This window comes from Tribolium madens, unplaced genomic scaffold (genome assembly GCF_015345945.1).
Source record: "Tribolium madens isolate multiple individuals breed KSU strain unplaced genomic scaffold, Tmad_KSU_1.1 Scaffold_91;HRSCAF=231;Tcas5.2_LG7, whole genome shotgun sequence".
Lineage (NCBI taxonomy): Eukaryota > Metazoa > Arthropoda > Insecta > Coleoptera > Tenebrionidae > Tribolium > Tribolium madens.
Window position 1 is genome coordinate 8,390,480 of NW_025401063.1, and position 16,504 is coordinate 8,406,983.

At 32.7% G+C, this 16,504-nt stretch overlaps 6 protein-coding genes across 7 annotated transcripts; 2 read left to right on the forward strand and 4 right to left on the reverse strand.

Moving 5' to 3' along the window:
- Positions 1 to 217: 217 nt before the first annotated feature.
- On the forward strand, positions 218 to 1,516 carry LOC123011838 (flavin reductase (NADPH)). Its single transcript, XM_044409483.1, has 3 exons — positions 218 to 443; positions 496 to 882; positions 933 to 1,516. The coding sequence occupies exons 1-3, from the start codon at positions 371 to 373 to the stop codon at positions 1,076 to 1,078; spliced, it is 606 nt and encodes a 201-aa protein (XP_044265418.1). The 5' UTR covers positions 218 to 370; the 3' UTR covers positions 1,079 to 1,516.
- On the reverse strand, positions 1,073 to 2,342 carry LOC123011839 (N-alpha-acetyltransferase 80). 2 transcript variants are annotated; one of them, XM_044409486.1, is made up of 3 exons: positions 2,240 to 2,307; positions 1,880 to 1,953; positions 1,073 to 1,821 (listed from the first exon to the last, which is right to left on the reverse strand). In XM_044409486.1, exon 3 carries the CDS (start codon positions 1,819 to 1,821, stop codon positions 1,276 to 1,278), a length of 546 nt encoding a protein of 181 aa, XP_044265421.1. In that variant the 5' UTR covers positions 1,880 to 1,953; positions 2,240 to 2,307; the 3' UTR covers positions 1,073 to 1,275. The 2 variants fall into 2 exon arrangements, with proteins under 2 accessions (XP_044265421.1, XP_044265420.1); XM_044409485.1 differs by having other exon boundaries at positions 1,880 to 2,342.
- Positions 2,095 to 3,471, forward strand: LOC123011837 (mediator of RNA polymerase II transcription subunit 6). Its single transcript, XM_044409482.1, has 5 exons — positions 2,095 to 2,310; positions 2,380 to 2,411; positions 2,526 to 2,744; positions 2,797 to 2,971; positions 3,021 to 3,471. The coding sequence occupies exons 3-5, from the start codon at positions 2,539 to 2,541 to the stop codon at positions 3,387 to 3,389; spliced, it is 750 nt and encodes a 249-aa protein (XP_044265417.1). The 5' UTR covers positions 2,095 to 2,310; positions 2,380 to 2,411; positions 2,526 to 2,538; the 3' UTR covers positions 3,390 to 3,471.
- A 96-nt stretch (positions 3,472 to 3,567) lies between these two features.
- LOC123011836 (FK506-binding protein-like) lies at positions 3,568 to 4,427 on the reverse strand. The gene has a single exon (XM_044409481.1). It carries the CDS (start codon positions 4,425 to 4,427, stop codon positions 3,633 to 3,635), a length of 795 nt encoding a protein of 264 aa, XP_044265416.1. The 3' UTR covers positions 3,568 to 3,632.
- An 11-nt stretch (positions 4,428 to 4,438) lies between these two features.
- LOC123011833 (retinol dehydrogenase 12-like) lies at positions 4,439 to 5,954 on the reverse strand. Its single transcript, XM_044409477.1, has 5 exons — positions 5,574 to 5,954; positions 5,392 to 5,510; positions 5,076 to 5,342; positions 4,810 to 5,028; positions 4,439 to 4,758 (listed from the first exon to the last, which is right to left on the reverse strand). The coding sequence occupies exons 1-5, from the start codon at positions 5,627 to 5,629 to the stop codon at positions 4,439 to 4,441; spliced, it is 981 nt and encodes a 326-aa protein (XP_044265412.1). The 5' UTR covers positions 5,630 to 5,954.
- A 3,301-nt stretch (positions 5,955 to 9,255) lies between these two features.
- Positions 9,256 to 11,606, reverse strand: LOC123010614 (la-related protein 6). Its single transcript, XM_044407644.1, has one exon. The coding sequence runs from the start codon at positions 11,392 to 11,394 to the stop codon at positions 10,015 to 10,017; it is 1,380 nt and encodes a 459-aa protein (XP_044263579.1). The 5' UTR covers positions 11,395 to 11,606; the 3' UTR covers positions 9,256 to 10,014.
- Positions 11,607 to 16,504: the final 4,898 nt, after the last annotated feature.

Here is a 16,504-nt window from a genome sequence, read left to right on the forward strand (position 1 = left end):
GTGTTTTTCGTTTTTTCATTGCAATGCCATTACTCAGAAATGGTATTCGACCTCATTTTAAATTCATAACAAAATAATTTAACTATTGCATGTACCAAAGTAATGATAAACTAAGAATAACTAAGCATTAATAATTAAACAATATTAACTAAATTTAAATAAACTTCACATTTCGCTGTTGTCCGCTTTCGGAAAAAGTGTTATTTGAAAAAATGAGACTGGCAAGCAAGTGACATTGACGTTTATTATCTTTTGTTTATCAACTCATGATGAATTGTGAAAATTAAATCAAATAGAGAGCCCATTCAACAACATTTTCTTCTCTTTCACACGTATATATTGAGTATTTTGATAATTCTATCTAATTACAATGAATAAAATTGTGATATTTGGTTCTACTGGCATGACCGGCCTTTGTGCGGTCGAAGCTGCAGTTAAAAAAGGTAAATTGAGAGATGATTTTTAAAATATATTTATTTCAGTTACTCTTTTAAGGTTTAAATGTAAGGGCTTTTGTTAGAGACCCCTCTAAAGTACCCGACAATTTAAAAAACAGTCTTGAGGTTGTCCAAGGCGATGTTCTTAACTATAATGACGTTTTAAACGCTATAAAGGGTGTGGATGGTGTTGTAGTTGTCTTAGGGACACGTAATGACTTAAAACCCACAACTGTATTAAGTGAAGGAATGAAAAATATTCTCAAAGCCATGAAAGAAGCTAATGTTGAAGTTGTCTCAGTGTGTTTATCAGCATTTTTATTTTATGACCTTGAGAAAGTCCCACCAATGTTCAAGGACTTGAATGCGGACCATCAGCGCCAATTTGATGCATTAAAGGAGTCTAATTTGAAGTACATTGCAATTTTGCCACCACATATTGCTGGTACGTTTTTTTAATAGTAAAAAGTGGTTTTGCTATAATTTTTATTTCAGATCAGCCAGGATCGGATTATGAGGTGAAACATGATGCATCTCCAGGAAGGGCAATTTCAAAATACGACCTTGGAAGGTTTTTAGTTGATTCTCTTTCACAACCGGAACATTATGGGAAAGTTTGTGGGATTTGCACGAAACACTGAAAACTAAATGGGAGTGATAAAATTATGTAATTCAAGTGTTTATTGACACAATCGATTTTAAAATGAATTTACAACTCAAATATTTTTTTATCACAATCTACAAAACATTTCTACAATTATTTGCACTTTTCATATGGCAGTTGAGTCAGAAATTCAGTTAGTTATCAGTGTGCCAAGTTGCGAACTTTTGTACTGAATCATAATTCTTTCCTCATATAAGTTTTTGCATTTATATTAAAACTGTTTGTTGGCAGAGGAGGGGGTTTTGGTGCTCCTTCCCAATTCTTAGCTTTGTTTTCATGTTTAAAATTCATGGTGCTAGTTAAGGGCATATAGTTACCATATATAGAGATAGGTTGACATTCAATATATCCCAACTTATTGTAAAATCCTTCTTGCCCTTTAGTTGATAAATAAATTGTTTTTAGTTGTAAAAAATTCTTGCAGTATTCTTCAGCCTTCTCCATCAATAATCTTCCAAAACCCTTGCCTCTCAATCCTTTCTCTATAACAACTGATTCCACAAAACAACCATCTTTAATACTGGGAATGGGAGAGAGTTTCAAATGGCCAATAATTTCTTCATTTCTTAATAAAATTAAACTGGTGGGTAAAGTATCAGACGATGACTCCAAACTCCTCAGTCGGGCAGTGTCGCTACGTTTCCATTCATCATTTATGAGCTTGCAACACTCAGACAGATATTTTTTGTTGAGATGTAAAGGGACCACTTTTAATTCCATCTGAAAGAAAGTTTAAAGTAACACCAAGTTATGAAATTCATCACAAATAGTAAAGTACCTCCTTAAGTTTCTTCTAAAAAACGGCATCTTGCTATTCAACTGTACCTATTTAGGTAAGCCACTTTTTTGAAACTAAAAATAGGACAATCCCACACAAACACATACCTACTTTTTATCAAGAAACAAATTACGAAAGCAAAAAACGAAAGCAGGTTCAAATTTAAGAATAAAATAAAAATAGTACTAGAGTTATAAAAAATTTAGAAATACATTTTTTTAAAAGCTAAAAAGTGAGGTTACGAAGCAATTGTCAGGTTATAAACAGAGAATTTAAGTAAAACTTTGAAATTATTTTGGATGACCATTAAGAATGATGTAAAGTTCGCATAAAACTATAACACTAATGAGCAAGTTTTACCTTTAAATTAATGTGTGTGGATAAATTCGAAATAAAATGTGTCAGTTTAATTAATTTAACAAGAAAGTGAGGTTAGTGTCAGATTTCAAGATTTGTCAACCCTATCAAGAAAACTAAATACAAAAAATTTTTTTTTTTAGAAAAAAAGCACTCATCAGAACAATTTCTAAAAGTGAGTGTTTATTTTACATTAATTAGTGCTTGTGAGAACGTACTGTAAAACTTGTTTCAGTTTTTTTGAAAAAAAATTACGACTTTTCATTTGATAAAAAGGTACTATTTTTAGGTCATTTTAAACCATGGCGATGATGCCTGGAAGGCTGGGCATGGTCCCTGGAATTCCCGAGAATCCCTTAAGTCTGTCATGGCACGATTCTGCATGGATTCCAATACTCAATACTGCAAATGTTATGGACTACTTCTCAGAACGTTCAAATCCATTTTTTGATAGAACTTGCAATAATGAGATTGTTAAGATGCAACGTTTGACTCCAGACCAACTCCAGTAATTACACTGTGATTACACTAATGATAATTTATTTATTTTCCATTTCCAGAAACATGACTGGATTAGAATACGTATTACTGCATGTCCAGGAACCCATTTTATATGTAGTTAGGAAACAACACAGGCACAGCCCTCAGCAAGTGACACCTTTAGCTGACTATTACATTATAGCAGGAGTTGTGTACCAAGCACCTGATTTAGCAAGTGTTTTAAATTCCAGACTGGTACTAACTTTATTCAAGTCATTTTAATGTAATGACATCAACTTTGCAGTTATCTGCAGTCCACCACTTACAGTCTTCATTTGAGGAAGTTGCTAGTTTTGCCAGGTATCACCCTAGTAAAGGCTATTCATGGGATTTCAAATCTCAGAAAAATACTACAGATAAAGCCAAAAGCAAAGAGGAGAAACCCAGGGAAGAACCAAGTTCGCTGTTTCAGCGACAAAGAGTTGATATGCTGTTGGGTGAACTCATCAAAAAGTTTCCTTTGCCTGCACCACCGCAACCCAAAACAACACCTGCTGCACTTACTAGCAAGTCTGGGGTTGAAAATGGCACTAGTGAGAGTAAGGAGATTAAAACCGAAAATGCACAGGAGAAGATCAAACCACCTCCTGAGAAGAAACCACGGCTGAATTGATCGTGGATTTAATGTGATTTAATAAATAATTTTTATTAGTTATAAATATGCTAGGGAAATAGGACGTAATTATTTGACTACATACTAGTAATTTTTTAATTACTTTAATTTAATTTTACCCTTTTTTTAAAGATATTTTTTAAAAAGCAATTATTTCAAGGAACTAAAAAAGTAACAGTTAAGATTAAACATTTATTCTAAAAAATACATAATCGTAAATAAAAATCTAAACTATGGCACAACTTAAGTAAACATTTTCTTAACCATCATATTAAATTTAACATTAGCTTTGCGTATTTCCTCTTTGACATGTTTCATGTGGTCAATGGCAGCCCTGTTGTTGGGTTCCGCTGCTAAAACAACATCCAATTCTTTTTCAGCCGCTTCCAAATTTTTGTCTTTAATATAAGCAACAGCAAGTTTATAATGTGCCTTAACACTATCTTTATCAAAGTCGAAAACTCGTTTGCAGGTGCCTATAGTAAGCAACCAATCTTGCTTTTTCAAATAAAACGAAGCTAAATTATTATACAAATTCGCTTTTAATTTATTAATATCATCAAGGGGAATTGTGTCAATTTGTTCAGGTGGTGTTTCAACATCAATTGGTATTGAAGACAAGACTTTCAAACCTCTGATAAATCTGTGAGCGGCGTCTTTGCCCCTATTTTGTTTATATAATTCCACGCCTCTCTCTTTGTGGTGTTGTGCAATTTCGTATTTCTTTTTAGCATCCCATTCGTAAATATAGCTGTTGAATTTCATGTTTTCTAACTTTAGTGTGAATGACACATTTTCCGCTGTTATTCTGAATTTGGCCGTTTCGCCCTCGTTCATTGTAATTAAACATAAATCTAAATTTCGCCTTGTCTCACTGTCGCTATCACCTATGACTACACTCGTGTTATTATACTCTAAGAATGAATCTGGACAATCTGATACAAATATTTTACATTCAGTCTGTTCTGATGGCTTTTTACCCCAATCACCCTCCACTACAACTAATTTGTGAAATTTTCCATCAGGTGAGATCCACATTTTTGACTAAATTAACACTCCGATTCTGTACTGAACCTATCACCTAGTATCTCCAAAGTCAGTTCATAATAATCCTTTGCAAGTTTATCATCCAAAGCAAGAGGACTTGGTAAAGACAACTTGCAATCACTGTAATACTGTCCAGTTGTTCTGTTTGATGTTAACAAACAGTGCAGAATCGTTTGGGCTCCTTGTCGGGGGCTCTTGACAACGATTTGTCTGATTGGCCACTGAAGACCGTACAAAAATTTATTGCTCAAGAAGGGGAAATGACGGTAAATGTTTGTTTCCACGTTCCCTGGGTTAGCAGCGTTTACTATTATATTTGTGTCTAAAAGAATTATTTTATTAAACATTTAAGAGTCAAATAAGGGGACCCTACTTGATAACTTCTTAAATAAGTAGCGCGTGAATAAAATCAAAGCGAGTTTCGTTACTCCATAAGCGACTAAATGCGAGCGAAATTCAGTCTGTGATTTTGTGACGGCGTTTAAATCATAAACATTTACTAATCTATGAGCTTCAGACGTCACGTTAACAATCCTGGAATGGTCTGCTTTTTTTAGTAAGCTGAGTAGATTGTGCGTTAGGATAAAATGTCCTAAAAATTGTACACTGTAACAAGTGATGAAACTCGAAATTGCTTACCCAAGTAATTGGTTTGGAATGTTATTTCATAACCATCCTCAGTGACTGTATGTGGGTGGTAAAAAATCCCAGCATTGTTAACCAACGCATAAATCTCGTTAAACTCTGACTTCAGTGATTCAGAAAACTTCAAAATGCTACTAACTGAGGCAAGATCCAGTCGTTTAACAAATATCTTCACGTTTTTGTTATTCAAACTTAGTAAAATATCTTTCTTTGCGTTGATACCTTTTTCGATATCTCTGCATGCAAGAACAAGAATCGCACCTACGGAAATTTTAAATTAAAAAGAGGTTTGAATAAATTAACTTCTTACCCCTTTGTGCTAATTCTACAGCTAGAGCTTTACCAATTCCAGAATTCCCGCCTGTTATAACCACTACTAAACCGTCCAGTCGCGCTGTACATTTACAAACACCTCCAGCAAAATACCGACTTGAAAATGCAGAAAATTCTAGACGTAAATAAAATTGTTTAATTTTATTGGTTAGGACTTACTATAGACCGTAAGTTACTGAACCTACGACGACAGTACCACCGATGTATTTCCACATATTTTTTTCAACTATTTGCTTTGAAGCAGGTGATAAGAGATATCACTTATCACTTGCAGTTAACAGTTAACATATCAACAAAGGATTTTTGCATCAGAACGGTGAAAATTTCACATCTGGTGCTGTAGTCCTCATACACACAGGTAGATAAAAGTAGACTCAATGAACAAAGAACCCGTACACAATTTGTTCTGTTTAATTAAAAATTAAGATTATTTGTATTCTGACTGTAACTTGTAACGTTTGTGTATTTATTACTTAATTTACTTATTCAATTATTTACGTATTCAATTAAATAAACAACAAATCATGTGAGAGTGAGTGGTGCACGAGACCTACTGCATGACAGTTTTCAAATTTGAACTATTGTCAAAATTGTTTTTCTGTATTTTTTTTGTTTTTTGACTAATAATAAGTGTTGTAAATTTAAGCACAAGCAGTGTTGAGTAAACAAACGCATATTTAGTAGTGTCAATTATTATAAGGTATCTAATTTTTAATTATTTTTCTTTTTCTAACCTAAAATTTGTATTTCGAAGAAAAGCATCCAAATGCAGGATTTTGGCTCAAAGAAAGAAAAATTCCATTTCCATAACTACCTGACTAGTCTAGTTAAAGCTCTAGAGAATAAACATACAGTCATTGATTTAAGAAATGAAAGTTGTGTATCTGGTTTAATAAGACATGTTGATGGGCTAATGAATGTAGAAATGGGGGATGTAGTATTTTACGATCCAAGAGGACAACGGCATCATTTTAAGGATTTTTATATAAGCGCCAGAAATATTAGATATGTCCATATCCCTGAAGGGTTATCTTCAATTCAGTTGCTTGAGAATCAGATGAAACTGTTGCAACATTCTAACGTGAGACAACCTAGGAAAGAGACTTTTAAAACCAAACGGGCGAAAAGATATAACGCTGAAATATTGGAAAATTTAAATGTTAATAGACCAGGACCTTCCACGAGATAGATGTATTTTATTTAATATAGAATAAAATATTATTTAGAATGATGTATTATTTTTCAAAAGTTTGCTTAACAAAAAGTTTTCTGTAACAGAACGATTAATTGGTAGGCAACACACAATACATATCAGGGGATAAGCAGTTATCGATACAATAACATTCAAAATCTCAAAAAACACGATTTTCCCTATCTAAAAATTTTACTTGGTCAGCTTGATTACCAACTAATTAAGTGAATATAACTACTCTTGGTGACACGCTTCACGCTTGTTTTTGTTTTTGGCAATAAAAAATTTCGTCTTTATTTGAATTTAATTTGTAAGTTTCTAATTTTCATTTTGTTCTGAATGGTAAATAAATTCTACAAGTGGGTTCATGTGCACATATCGAAGTCGTAATAGACCATTTCTCTCTTTTTCCAAGCCAACGATTCCGCAATGTCAAGCGCAAATCGTTGAACTTGACTGCGGCGTGGTGTAGAATGATGAAATTGATGAAAGTTGGAGGAGATTATAAAGAAGGTTTGCCACGCATCGATGGTCCCCTCACTATAACTAGTTTAACTAAAAGTGTCGGTGGAGAAAGTTGACAGCAAATTTCATTCTACAGTCATTCGATAAGAGAGAAACACTCACTTTTTAGATCATCAGGCCCGTATCGCAAACTCTTTACTTCGAATTATTATTTAACATGAGGACTGGAAATTTACTACCGCGATTACACGCACTTTTCATCAATGGTTTCCTACAGTGAAATTGTCATGATTGCTGATTGGGGGAAAATTACTTATTGATCAATTACAGAAAATTTAATTATCGGAACTGAATTATTCAGGCTTCAAAGGTCACGGATTATCAAAATTTGCGGCTTTCGGAGAGAAAACCCGCAAACCTTTAATGCGATTTAAATTTGCTAAAGCAGAATGAAAAAAGTCTATAAAATATTTTTACAAAATGACTAATTGTAACATTGTAACAATAATGATGTTTAAGAAAAGTTGAGCATTTCGCATTCAAGTAATTTTATATTTTGTCAAGTTGTTACATTAAAATTTTTAAATTTTTCTTAAGTTTTAGCGTAGAATGTTTAGAAATTGCAAGCGAGAAAGGAGGGCAATACAATAAGCCTCCAAGAGTTCAATAGAAAACGAATGTAGCGTCTACATATAATGTTAGGCACATACATAATTATGGTTTTGTTTATCTACGATAATTTTTAAGACAATAATTGTTTATGTATTTATCATATTTTGCAATATCATTTAGAGCCCCGAGCATGAGAACTATGATAAATAGGTTTTCATTTAAATGCTTAAAACTAAAAGGATTACCAAAATCAAAATTTCTGATTAAGAGTTATTTTGAAAATTATTATTTAATATTTCAAATTTGCCTAATTTACTTATTTTTTATTACTTTTTATGTAAATAATAACTTATTTTCAATATGCTTCTTCGTTACATATGTCACACTCATAACAATTATTATTATGTTAATAACGGTATACTTATTTAACTCATTACACGATTGAGTTTTCACCGCTTTGTAGGCTTCTCATTGTTCTATTTGTTCTCAAAAGTCTTTCGCATACCTATTAAGTTTTGTAAAGTTAAAATTACGTGTAGGAACTTCCAAATTGTATTTATACTAAAATAAGACTGAATTCGAATAAATCGTTCCAATCAAATAAGATGAAACGTAAAAATAAAGAAAGAAATGTCATGATGAAATAAAAGGTGGGTTTTATAAATAACAGTCGTGCAAAAATTATGAAATACTTTATGTAGATTAAATTTACATCAGAATACAATTCAGATCACAAAATAAATAAAAATTGCACCAACTTTTAATTTTTTTTCACTACGTGGATTTCAGAATAACAAAGCTTGTTGGGTGTTACCTACAATCATATCATAGTTGAGGTTCAAAGCAGGAAGAAATTTGAAAGTACACTCCTTACATATTATCTTTTTTTAATAAACATTCCAAAAAGGCTGCTATTATTTAGATTGGAATTGCTTGAAGACACCTATTTTTAGAATGTTTGATTAACCTTTCTAATAGTCGATAAAATTAATTTTTGGCGTAGAACTGGTCGTGTAGAAAGTTTTCGAAAGAGGAAAGTGACATTTTATGAAAACAAATAAAAAAGATGGCACGTAAGAATAAATTACATTGTTCTATGAAAATGAAACTTTATTTTATTGTAATGTCAAGGATTTGTAAAATATATTTTCTTTCATTGTGGGAATGTTGAAATCAATAATGAATGAATTTCTGTAAATCATTACTAGTGACAATCATTAATTAGTGAAATAAATTTTTGCTTATTTATTGCCTATTTTTCATATTTTAATATATTGACGGTGCTAAAACAATAGAATTTCCATAAAAGTTCAAAACAAATTTATTTTTAATATATGTCAGGATGGAGATTATTATAATTGATTTGGAATTGAAAATCTATTAGCCAGACTTAAAAATCTAAATGTAAATATTTAGAAGCAATACTAATGTTTTGGAATAATTGTAAATAAAATATATGATAAGTACTATCAGTATCAATATTTATTGTATATCAGTTTGAAAGCACGTGTTTGTTGTGATGCTAATGCTAAATGGAGTATAGGAAGGTGAATAATAAATGAAAAACAAGTGTTTGCCCAAAAATTTAATGTAAATAATACATAATAGACAACAAATAAATAAATAAAGCGCTCATCATTAAAACAGTAAATTCTGTAATCGAAATAAATAAGGAAATAATAAATACGCTTATGTACAAAATGAAATTTACATACTTAGGAATTAGAGATTAATTCTAGCGAAGAGAATTCCTTACAGATTACACGGAAACAGCATAAACCACATCAAAATGCATAATAGTAAACAATTATTTTCTATAAAAAAATTACACAAGGCCGACCGATCAACAGCTTAAAATCCACAGCTTCTACATTATCAACAAGTTTCTCCTAGATAGTACCTTAATCTAAATGTTTTTAAAACAAAACAATAGGATAAGAAAATGAAGCGTTAAATCTATAATTAGCTTAATTAACAAAGTAGAAAGTAAATTAAGTACGCAACCTAGAATATAAGCAAAAACTAAGCAAATGAAAAACTCGGTGCTTTTGAGAAGAATCCAATCATTTTTTTTTCATAAATTAAAAAGCGTAACAAATTAATTTCAATTAAGTAGAAATTTCTAACTTTTCGCTAATACTAATCACTACAATATAGACCACATTTGGGTGAAAGTCCGTGCTAGAAACAACAAAAAGTAAGTGGGTCGTGTTCTGAATAATGCATTCGCAAGGTTCGACCAGCAAAATTTTCCCTCTAAAAGAAAAAAGCCGCTTTCCGCCGTTAGGCAAGTAAAAGTTTAACGTCAAGGCTCCGATTATCATGAACCTCTCATTGAGCGATTGCCGTTAAAGGTCTCTGTCGGAATCCTTTGGAACCATCCGGACCACGTGGCATCCTCACCACGTTCTCGCCGTTCTGGAAGGCCGTGCTATTGCTTCTCGAACGAGGATTGCTGTAATCGGACGACTGACTCGCCGAGGATAACCGCCGGTTATAACCATTCTCGGAGCCTGACAAGCTACAGGCACTCATTCTACGAGGCAGGAACAAGCTAGAGTCACTGGAATCGCGACTGCTGTAGCTCAAACGCCTCGGCATGTAGATAAAGTTGGCTTCGGTGCTGGAGGCCGAAAGACGCCTCTGGAGCCAAGCAGCTGGCTCTATGTAGCGGGAGGGGAAGTGGGCAGAGGAGCCCCGGCGGAGTTTTGCCCGGTTTTTGATGATATCTTCAGCCTCGGAACTGCTTTGACATGATGAGCTAATGTAATCAGTATCAGAAAAGTTTTTGTTGTTGTTATTGTTGTTTTTCTTGTTCGTCTTTTTCTTGCGTTCGGGATGAGGAACATTATTCAATTCGTATACTTTCATCGGTTCTCCGAGGGTGTGTTGCAACTGAATCGCGTTTCGGGCCGATTCAGACGCAACAAATTCGACTAAAGCACATACAACCCCGGCAAGTGAAGGGTTCTTGTTGATGAATTGTCTAACATCTGCTGGAATTGGATTCCCGGGTCTTAGGATCCGAATCAAGGCAATTTCGCCACAGACTTTGAACAATTCGGCTACATTTTCGATGGTTGCCTTTTCGATGGGCATATGGACGGCCACCACCGTCCGCGAAGGGGTTGTTTCGTCGTATTGGGGTAAAGGATCCAGTCGTCTCAATTTCGTCCCAGCTTCGTTGATTTCTAGTTTGGTAGACCTGGACAAGGCGTGAGCCACCACTCGCCAGTCTTTGGTCAAGTGTTTCACTCTCTTGAAGCTGGAGATGAGCTTGAGACTGACGTAGCCCTCCTTGTTTCTCTTAACGTGTTTCAAAAGGAAGGCATCTTTTGTGATGTTTGCATCGGAGAAGTAGAACTCGACCTGCTGGACGATTTTGTCGGCAAGTTCGTCCGAGGGTGGTTGGAACGGGGGTTCCGTCACCTCGGGGGTGACCTCACAGCCGGAGTCTTTACCGCCCCCTGCGGACCCCGTGTCGGAGGCGCTGTCGGAGAGGTCGGCCATGTGAGCCCCCTCATCTTCGGCTTCGGCCGGATTCTCTCCATTACTGGGGCTCCGGTCAAAAGACAGTGAGACGTCGCTGTCGATAGACGAGATGCTGTCTCTGGTTTCCAGGAGTTTGGCCGGTGGGGGCGAGAACGACAACGTGCCGACATCGTCGATTTCGTTCTTTTCGATTTCTTGCTCTTCAATTGGGGCCGGCATTTTTACGTCACTAAACTAATATCACAATTTATCACTGGATGTGTTTTTCGCAGCTTAGTCGGTCAGTCTTTCTTTTTAAGGCACTTTCACATTGAAAATGTACACTGGGATAGTATGTCGTGTGAATGTAGGTCACACGTGGTGATCGGGTTTGCTACTGCCACAACACACCTGTTTTATGACCTAGCTTTCAGCGTACTACTGGAGTCGCGCCGGTGAGAAGCCGACTTTATAGCTTGGCGCCCCTCCTCGACGTACAGGGTCACCACTAGGAGAGGTGAAACCTCTTCGCGTGTCATGGCCGAGAACCTGACCTATCGTAACAAGTTGTGCCTCTAGACAGGCTCTCGAGGGAGCTACAAGGAGTCAGAAGGATAAAAAACAATACCTAGAAACATAGAGGGGGTCAATAGCTAATAAAATGATAATTACCTATTAATTTTTTTAATGGTCATCATCAGGGTCTTAGGCGTAGCCACATTAGTCATACTTGTTATAATAAAAAGCCTTGGTTTATGTTTTCGAGGATATTTATCGCACCAGTCAAATGTGGCCATTTCTATCACCTAATTTTATTACGCATGATAATAAAAGGATTTTCTGATATAGTAAACTTGACGTCTCTCTAAAACCTTTTTATTTATAAAGCGATAAAAATATATTTTTATACCTATTTATATTTACATATTTACAAAGTCAGTAATCGTGACTTTAGCGATTTTGCTTAATTTTGTTATGAATAAATTAAAAAAAAAGATGGTTAAGTAAGATGGGTGAATGAACTTAATTTGTTCATCTATGACTAATGGTTTATTACATAAGAAATTATAAATGGTAGTTTTAAATTTGTCAAAATTTCCAATGACTTCTCGAAGAATTAACGGATGTCGGGAATTGAATACTTTCTATTTAATTCTATTTTAAAATAGCGAAACCTTTAGGATATTACAATTAAAACAGAAAATTTATTTCTGTAATTCGTCTCAGGTTTTTGTCATTGAATAAATTACTGAATAACAGTGATGATGACTGCAAAATGATACAAATAGCATTACATTATCATTATTACAGCTGTAATACATTTCTTTCTGTTTCAATTGATTCTATAGAATTGAATCTTTGAAATAATAAAAAACTACTTAAATACTTTTTTACCATCAACAACCACACATTAATAACAAATCTTATTAAACAAGAATATATAACAATCTTATGTATAGATTGCATTTCGGCATAATTATGCTGTCAACTTCGCCTCGAAGGGCTATTGTTTTACAAAAATTTCCAAAAATGATTTAAAAGATTGATAGAATATATTAATTTTGCAGTTTACAATTTATGGAAAGTGCAAAGTTGCAAAAAACTTTGGCGGAACAGGGTCCTGAACGAATTCTTAATACTTTCTTGACTTGTAAATAACTACTATAATTTTTGTAAAGAAAAATTTGAATACATGTTTGACTGAACCTAAACAATAATTAGATACAAAAATATGAAAACCCTTCATTTGACGGACAAATTTATGCAAGTGAGAAAATAAATATTTCTATGCACATTTTCATTTTTTTATTGATGTTACTTTCTTGTAAAGTTGAAAAGGTTAATTCGTATATTCAGCATGCAAAGATGTTTGAATCCCACTTATGTCGTAGGTAAATGCAATAATTTTCTTGATTTACATTTCTGTAGGCTTATAATGATAAACCTACTTAATTTTCTGTCAAACATTTTTAAAATTCTCTGTTTTTTTATATTATTTTTTCGAAATTTTACTCTACTAATAAGTTATTACAAATTGTCTTATTGAAAAATCTGGATCCTTTATACATATAAATATGTATAAACAAACAGACAGGTAAACATGAAGAAACTAATACTCGTAAATTATTTCCAACCAGATCTATCAAAAATGTAATTATTTACCATGTCTGGTGTGTCATAGCTTCTTCCGGATGGATTTCCGGATTTTGTAAAAATCCCAACATGAGTTGTAAGGTGAATGTTGGTGTTATTATATAACTTTATCGTTAGGAAAGTGTTGTAATCCGGAAAAAACTGGAAAAATAAAAATTTATATCTAATATAAAAATTTTCGATAATTCAGAATTCATAGCTATTTAAAAACATAAATATTCTGTCGCCATACAATATATTTATTAAACGGTAATTTGTTATTATAAGAAACAATTTTTATGTTTAGAAGTGAGGCAATTAGTTTGGTTGTAACAAAAATATCGTCAAATAAAACGCAAAATAATTAATGAGTGTTGCAAATAATTCTTCTAGAAAATGCAATTCTTGTTGCCTATTAAGCAATTATTTATTGTTTTGTTCAATTGAGAACAATGTTAAATATTTCTAATTGAAAAGATCAAATTCTTTAACAATTACTGATTGGCTCGATTACTGAAATAATTATTATAAATTGCTATTCCAGTCAGCACACCATGTTATTTAATCCGCACTGGCAATTTCATTAAAAGTAAAAATAGTCACATATTTCTTTACCTAATAATTTACGATTATGGTTGAAATAATTCACGATGAAATAGTGTATTTTAGCAAAAAAATTAATAACGTTTGCTTGCTGCCATCATTATTCTAATTGCATGCAAATTTCTAAATGATGAACATTTTACGGATGCTCTAACGGCCGGCGAAATTACAATAATTCTTGAATAATTACATCAATTATCGGCACGGTTGTTATTAAAACTGTTCCAAATCATAGAGAATCAACGGTTTTGTTAAGAGTTATGGGTATTATCACGCGACAAAAATCCGAATGATGGATATCCTTCCATAAGTGAATTCTTTGCACAATCCTGGTAATTCCACCAGCGAAACCTAGCAATTAATAGATCTCATTATTATAATTTTATAATTAACATAACTGTCGAAGCACAAAATATAATGAGGTGATTTCACTCGATTTAAAACTGGCGTGATTTTTGCTAATATCTAAATGATCTCGTTTTGTTAATTAATTATAGAGTGTTTAAAATATTTTGATTTGACTGAATTTGAGCTGATACGGCTTATGATAAAAACTAAGAGGATTTGTTTTTGTGATTCATTTAGTTGTTTGACCTGTCAAACGGACGATGGTCTTGACTTTCCCCGACCACACTTGTGAAATTCTCTACTAGAGCATGCCTGGAATAATACTTTCAAATACATTCTCTCTCTTCATTCTGAATTTTGTCATTAGATCAAGACGAGGAAAAAAGTAGAGCACGTCCGAAAAGCTCATTCTAATAATTAAAAAGAGTTTAACAACTAAATTATTATTATTTTCGATGCAGCAGAGTATGTGTGGATTTTCTCCATAATTTTCTGCTTCGGATATTTGAAATTTTGTCCGAACTTTCAGTCTCTTGAAAAATTCCGGATATTTCAATGTGAAAAGTAGGTCGACTCAAACGACTTGCAGGACAACTGAAATTGTTTATTACATTTTGTTTATAACCACAAATAAATAATTTATCGGACTCACTTGTACCGATAATTACAAAACACCTACTAGAACTAATACTATAAGCTATCGGATCGAGTATCTATTAGTAGGACTAATTTATTGCCAAGTTACATTGAAACTTTACAACCGATACTAAATCCAGGTTAACCCGATATAGTGACTTATAAATATGGATTTACAGTACAACGACATGTAATTTATTTAAATGGAACAAAAATTCACTATCATTTCGCTATCCGACTCTATTTTACATTCCACACAATGATTTTTATTCGATTTTGACTCGATGACTTTGACGATGATAATTCACTTTCTACGGCTTTACTAAATGTGGACCAGATATTTTTTCCTGATTTAGATGTCTGTGTGTTCTACTTTTTGTAATATTGCCGGAAATAAGCGATAAATATTCGAATTCGATCCATTCTAGGTACTGATTAATTTCTGATTTTTATTTCGCTAAACAACTGTTGGTTTCTTAGAATTCAGTTTCCATAAATGTATGTTATTAGAATTGCCGATATTTGTTGTTCTGTTAGACTCATAAATTTCCGATTAGGAGTTCAGGACCGTATTAGGTTAATTTGGATCTATGGTAATAAGTAGGATGCTCTAATTTGGATTTGGATTCTAATTTGGAACTTTTGAAACATAAAGGCACATCAAATTTCACAAAAACTCTTAATTTAATTCAGGCAAAAATGGTTTATGTTAAACTGAAATCAATTAACTGAGTGATGAATTTTCTAAAAAGTAAAAAAATAAATACTAAGAATATAAAAAAGTTGTTATAAAAAGTAGAATTAATGAAGACACAAAACATAAAATCATCATTTTGATAGGCCAGTTCGATCCTATCACATTTACTATTACATATACACAGTGTGATTAAAAAAGACAGACACATTGTAATAACACTTTGCTAGAAGATTTTATAAAAAATGTTGGAAATTAATGTTAACAATTTTTTGTTTGAAATTATATAATAGAAAATAATAACAAACACATATTATTATGTAATATATTTAATCCAAGTATTTAGGTATTGTTACATTTTATTACAACTTACGTGTTATACTGCAATATAATAAAATAATAACTTGATTAAAAGATCTATTAGTAAAGAACAAAAATATCTGCAAAAATTTAATTACCTTCATCTTTCAATTTTTATATGTTATAGGAGTATAAACTGTTTTCAATAATCTAAAAGTAGAAAAATGTGAAAAGAAATTTAGAAGTAATAATGGAAACTAATTAAATTTTTAAGGGTTCCAAAATATTATTCTTTGTTTGCTTTTTAGCATTTTTTAAACCTACGAAATAAATACGTAAAATAAAAAAGAACAATAGTGTTTGAATAGATAATCTGGTATAAAAATGCATTACCACAAAACACGATTATTTGTCATGTGTCGTGGAAAATTTAATTTGTGACAATATAACCAGACAAATCCATTTGCAAATAATGCTAATTCTCGCAGTATGTAATCATAGACAAGCATTATGATAAATGTGGCATGTTCTAGAGTAAAATGCATATTCATCTAGTTATAACTGAAGTATGTTAACATGAAATATTTGCATTTATGGTCATAAAACAAAAAAGCAACGCTAACAATAGTTGCCGTA

Excerpts from the sequence above, each read along its gene's own strand:
- LOC123011838 (XM_044409483.1), top strand. The coding sequence starts at position 371 with ATGAATAAAATTGTGATATTTGGTTCTACTGGCATGACCGGCCTTTGT. Across the intron at positions 444-495 it reads CGAAGCTGCAGTTAAAAAAG|GTTTAAATGTAAGGGCTTTT; the intron begins GTAAATTGAGAG and ends TACTCTTTTAAG. Across the intron at positions 883-932 it reads TTTGCCACCACATATTGCTG|ATCAGCCAGGATCGGATTAT; the intron begins GTACGTTTTTTT and ends TTTTTATTTCAG.
- LOC123011839 (XM_044409485.1), bottom strand. The coding sequence starts at position 1,821 with ATGGAATTAAAAGTGGTCCCTTTACATCTCAACAAAAAATATCTGTCT.
- LOC123011837 (XM_044409482.1), top strand. The coding sequence starts at position 2,539 with ATGGCGATGATGCCTGGAAGGCTGGGCATGGTCCCTGGAATTCCCGAG. Across the intron at positions 2,745-2,796 it reads TTGACTCCAGACCAACTCCA|AAACATGACTGGATTAGAAT; the intron begins GTAATTACACTG and ends TTCCATTTCCAG. Across the intron at positions 2,972-3,020 it reads GTGTTTTAAATTCCAGACTG|TTATCTGCAGTCCACCACTT; the intron begins GTACTAACTTTA and ends TCAACTTTGCAG.
- LOC123011836 (XM_044409481.1), bottom strand. The coding sequence starts at position 4,427 with ATGTGGATCTCACCTGATGGAAAATTTCACAAATTAGTTGTAGTGGAG.
- LOC123011833 (XM_044409477.1), bottom strand. The coding sequence starts at position 5,629 with ATGTGGAAATACATCGGTGGTACTGTCGTCGTAGGTTCAGTAACTTAC. Across the intron at positions 5,511-5,573 it reads TCAGTAACTTACGGTCTATA|TCGGTATTTTGCTGGAGGTG; the intron begins GTAAGTCCTAAC and ends TGCATTTTCAAG. Across the intron at positions 4,759-4,809 it reads CTTATTTAAGAAGTTATCAA|ACACAAATATAATAGTAAAC; the intron begins GTAGGGTCCCCT and ends TAATTCTTTTAG.
- LOC123010614 (XM_044407644.1), bottom strand. The coding sequence starts at position 11,394 with ATGCCGGCCCCAATTGAAGAGCAAGAAATCGAAAAGAACGAAATCGAC.